The sequence below is a fragment of the Lathyrus oleraceus genome, chromosome 5 (assembly GCF_024323335.1).
Source record: "Lathyrus oleraceus cultivar Zhongwan6 chromosome 5, CAAS_Psat_ZW6_1.0, whole genome shotgun sequence".
NCBI lineage: Eukaryota > Viridiplantae > Streptophyta > Magnoliopsida > Fabales > Fabaceae > Lathyrus > Lathyrus oleraceus.
In genome coordinates, this window is record NC_066583.1 from 310,953,115 (window position 1) to 310,957,186 (window position 4,072).

Here is a 4,072-nt window from a genome sequence, read left to right on the forward strand (position 1 = left end):
AACACAAGCAAACCAACACAAGAATGAACACATTTGGAGTCATAATTCAAGCAAACCAACACAAGGATAGATAGGCACTTAACACATTTGGAGTCATAATTCAAGCATTTGTAATTTTTTAAAGCAAACCAACACAAGAATGAACACATTAATCTATCCATGAAATTAAAGATATCACTAAAATTATAAAGAACTATACACAAGTCAAAACTAATATGTTATACGGCCTATTTGGAGTCATAACTAATCTGTTAAAAATATAAAGAACTATACACTTGCCAACCAGAAACCATTCTTCATCAAAGTATTCATGTTATTTTGAAACCATTATATACTAATTAATCTTTTCTTAATAAAATATTGACACAATTCCTCCTTGATTTGTTCCAACTGCAGTCTCGTGTAATGAGCACACTTGTATTCATCAAAGTACTACATAACAAAACATAATATGCATGATTTAGTTAAAAGTAATAAATAATATGAAATATTCGATAAATATTAAAACAAATCCTAAGTTATAAATCCATACCGTGATTGGAATCTCTATTTGATTCATATTAATGATTTCCCTCATAAACCTCATTACAAAGTATCCACAATCGATACCGTTGCGCTGTAGAGGACACTACATAGAAAAATAAATAAGAATGTATAGTTATCTTTTCTTATCAAGTAGCATCACTATTATAAGCAAAATTGTGAAAATTAAAGTACCTGCACTTTTATCCACGTAATGTTGCTGGATTTAGTACGTGGTACTCGAGCTTGTCTTTGAGATCGGAACACTTTTATTGATCTAACAAAATAAAAACATATATTTAGAACAATCTCACATAAATATACACGAATATTTAGAACAGTCTCACTTACGTATCAACTAATTGCTTCATATCCGGATAATTTGTCCATTCACCATCTATCGAATTCAGAAAATATACCACTTCTTTTAAAGGATCAATAGCAAGCAACAACCAGTGACACCTATAAATTAAAACAAAAGTTTATATGGAAATTTTTTACGTAAAAGAAACAATTAAAGATTAGAATAAACTTAGAATTAAAATCTAACCCTGAATTATACGGCCAAAGATACAAGTTGTTTGTACTGCTGGCCATGAATCTCTTGACTAAGTACTCTCTACATGAATCCGGTTCCCTACAAATTAATGCTTTGTTGACCAGGGAGGAAGACACGAAACGGAATCTGTTTGACAATTGATCATTCCCGCGCATGAAATTGTCATACAAGAACCTTCAATAAAAACATAATAAACATTAGACTATTTTTATTGAAATGTGTAAATAAATTGTTCAAGTAATTAAATAATATATAGATCGGATTACCGGATGTATGTGTGTATAACACCGACGCCTAATTCTTGATGCCGAAAAATATGTTCCAGATCTTCTTTTCCGATTGTTTCAGTGCATGAATAACCAAAGATATCTTCCTCCATATCCAGTAAGCGAATAGCACCAGCTGTTGCCATATCTGATGAGTCAACAAGTGTTTCAAGAGATATCTGGTATCGAGGCACAAAAGCACCTTTTTTTGGCAAAGAAGTCACTGGAAGATCCCTTTTGTTTTTCTGTCGACTACCAATTTTCTGTCTCAGTTGTTGTGACCCTTGAGCAAATACCTATAAATCATATAACATAGGTAAATTATAAAATCATGCATTTTTTGATTCGGATCATATAATTAACACTTTCAATATACCTCTTTTTGTGATGCAACAGACTCGTTGTGCCGCAAAATCCCTTTATCCTTAGATGCGGGTTTTGTAGGCGTCTAAAATTACCATGTAAAAAAAATTAACTTAACGGTTCAGAATTGACATTTGAATACTAAAAGATTCATAGTGGTTTTTGAATTCAACATACCTCATCATCAATGAAAATGAGATCCAAGGGCCATGCAACAAATGATCCTATTGCATCTCGCAGCAATGTTGTCTCTGAAACAATGTCAGGTATCGGTAGCAACGCATCCTTATCTAATACAACATCAACCGATACTTTAAGGTGTCCATCCGGGAGCGGTCTATGGTGAAGTAAATCTCCCGAAGTGTTGTGCACTTTTCCCTTGCCAACTAGGCGATAAGTCGGTGACGATAAGTATAGCTGACAAGATGAAATGCCCTAAACCAATAATAAATATGTTACTTTTAATGTGTATATATTTCAATTAACATAAATGTGCTATTTTAATTTCAAAATAACATATATAATTACCTCGGGAAATTTATTTTGACAATTGATACTGGCTTTCTCACTAGTTTCTTTCAACTGTGAACTGCACTTTTCCATACACCTATATCTCTCATTATCATTTTGCAATTGAAGAACTTGCGCTTGTAATGCCTGCAACGTCTCCATCACTTCTTGATTGCTAGGATTTCTTCTCCTCGGATTCTTATACAAGGAAGTTGGAGTACAACCATGCCCTTTACCCCTCACCCGACCGGGATACTCAGGAACATTTAGTGCTCTACTAAGTACGCTCCTGTTCTCCTGGTCCTCAGCTGTGCTTATCGATTGAGATAGGGTCTCCTGAAATTCATTTACATATCGGAAATTATTAGTGGAGATAAAAAAATTAATTATATATTATTAAACTTTTGATTTAATTAAAGACACAATGTTCTACTTACACATTCATCATAAATATGTTGAACGTCATCCCTAACAGTTCCATCCTTTCCCACACGAGCTTCTTTCCACAAAACATGTGGCGGAAGTGATGTTGCGTCACTTTTCGTCTCGTCTAACTACGCATTGACACAAATAATAAGATAATCAATTATAACACATTGAGACAATTAATAAGATCGTAGCATTTTTGTATACTTACAATTTTTTCCTCTAAGCGTGCATATCCCAAACGCCCTTTTTTGTATGCATACGTGGGATTTGACGCTCTCTCGCGATTTGTGGCACTCACTTTCTTGAAATTTTCGTCTCTTCTTTGGGCTACAAAAGCAACCCATTCTTCTTCTGTAATGAAGATCGCATACTTCACTGGATATTCCGGATCATATTCAACAAAAAAATTTTCTTTGTCCTTAAGATACTTGTTTGTTAAAAACGTTCTCCACCCTCTGTGTCTTTTTCCGGCCAATTGAAGTATATACTTTTTTCTGATAGTTGTATCTTCAATGTTAAAAGACCTCTACGAAAAAATATTGGAATAGAGTGTGTTAGTATAAGTAATTTAAACACATTATCGTCAATATAAAGAAAATATAAACAATCATATATTGTACCAGTATCTCAGTCCAAATCTTATCTTTAGCGCTACCCAACTCTTTATTACTCCATCGTGTAGCAGTGATTGGAATGTGCATACGAACAAGTGTACCAATGTAGCTTGCCAACTTTGCAGCATTAGACCCAATTAGTTGGTTATCAGCATTCCAATTTACATTATATGTTACTGCTTTATCTCTATCACGAATGATACTCTTCATAATAGTGATGCCTCGTGTAATTTCTTTTTCTGAAGTATCATCAGGAGCATTTGCATCTTGTGAGTTTTCTTGATCACTAGCCATTTAACCTGTAATAAAGAAAAAATATAAAAATGAAATGAAAAATATAAAAATCCATAATCAATAATCCATATATATATTGAATAATATAAAATGACATAGGCTATAATTAAATTTTCTTGAATGACATAGGCTATAATTATACTATTACCTTTTTCAGTAACGTCTCTTTCTTTTCTTGGTAGGAATATGTTCTACTTTTCTTTTAACAACGCGGACGGTTGGATTGATCCAAATACCCTCATTATGATCATTTCTAATACATGATTCATTCTCATTTTGATCATTTATGGTAAAAGATTCAATCTCAACATCAATATCACCTTGATCTCCAATTCTTTCATCAATTACTTTGTTAGATAAAAGCACTATAGACCATTTCGTACTTGTCGGATCAGTGACATAGAATACTTGTTTAGCTTGAGAGGCTAGAATGAAAGGCTCATCTGTGTAACCCACCCTATTAAGATCAACTTGCAAAAATCCTGACTTATCCACTCGTATGCCATTATTATTTT

General features: G+C 33.2%; 1 protein-coding gene across 1 annotated transcript; it reads right to left on the reverse strand.

Annotated features, from left to right (window-relative positions):
- Positions 1–869: 869 nt before the first annotated feature.
- On the reverse strand, positions 870–3,557 carry LOC127080373 (uncharacterized). Its single transcript, XM_051020696.1, has 9 exons — positions 3,270–3,557; positions 2,858–3,175; positions 2,658–2,774; positions 2,239–2,556; positions 1,888–2,145; positions 1,724–1,795; positions 1,348–1,643; positions 1,073–1,255; positions 870–984 (listed from the first exon to the last, which is right to left on the reverse strand). Exons 1-9 carry the CDS (start codon positions 3,555–3,557, stop codon positions 870–872), a joined length of 1,965 nt encoding a protein of 654 aa, XP_050876653.1.
- Between the last annotated feature and the right edge of the window lie 515 nt (positions 3,558–4,072).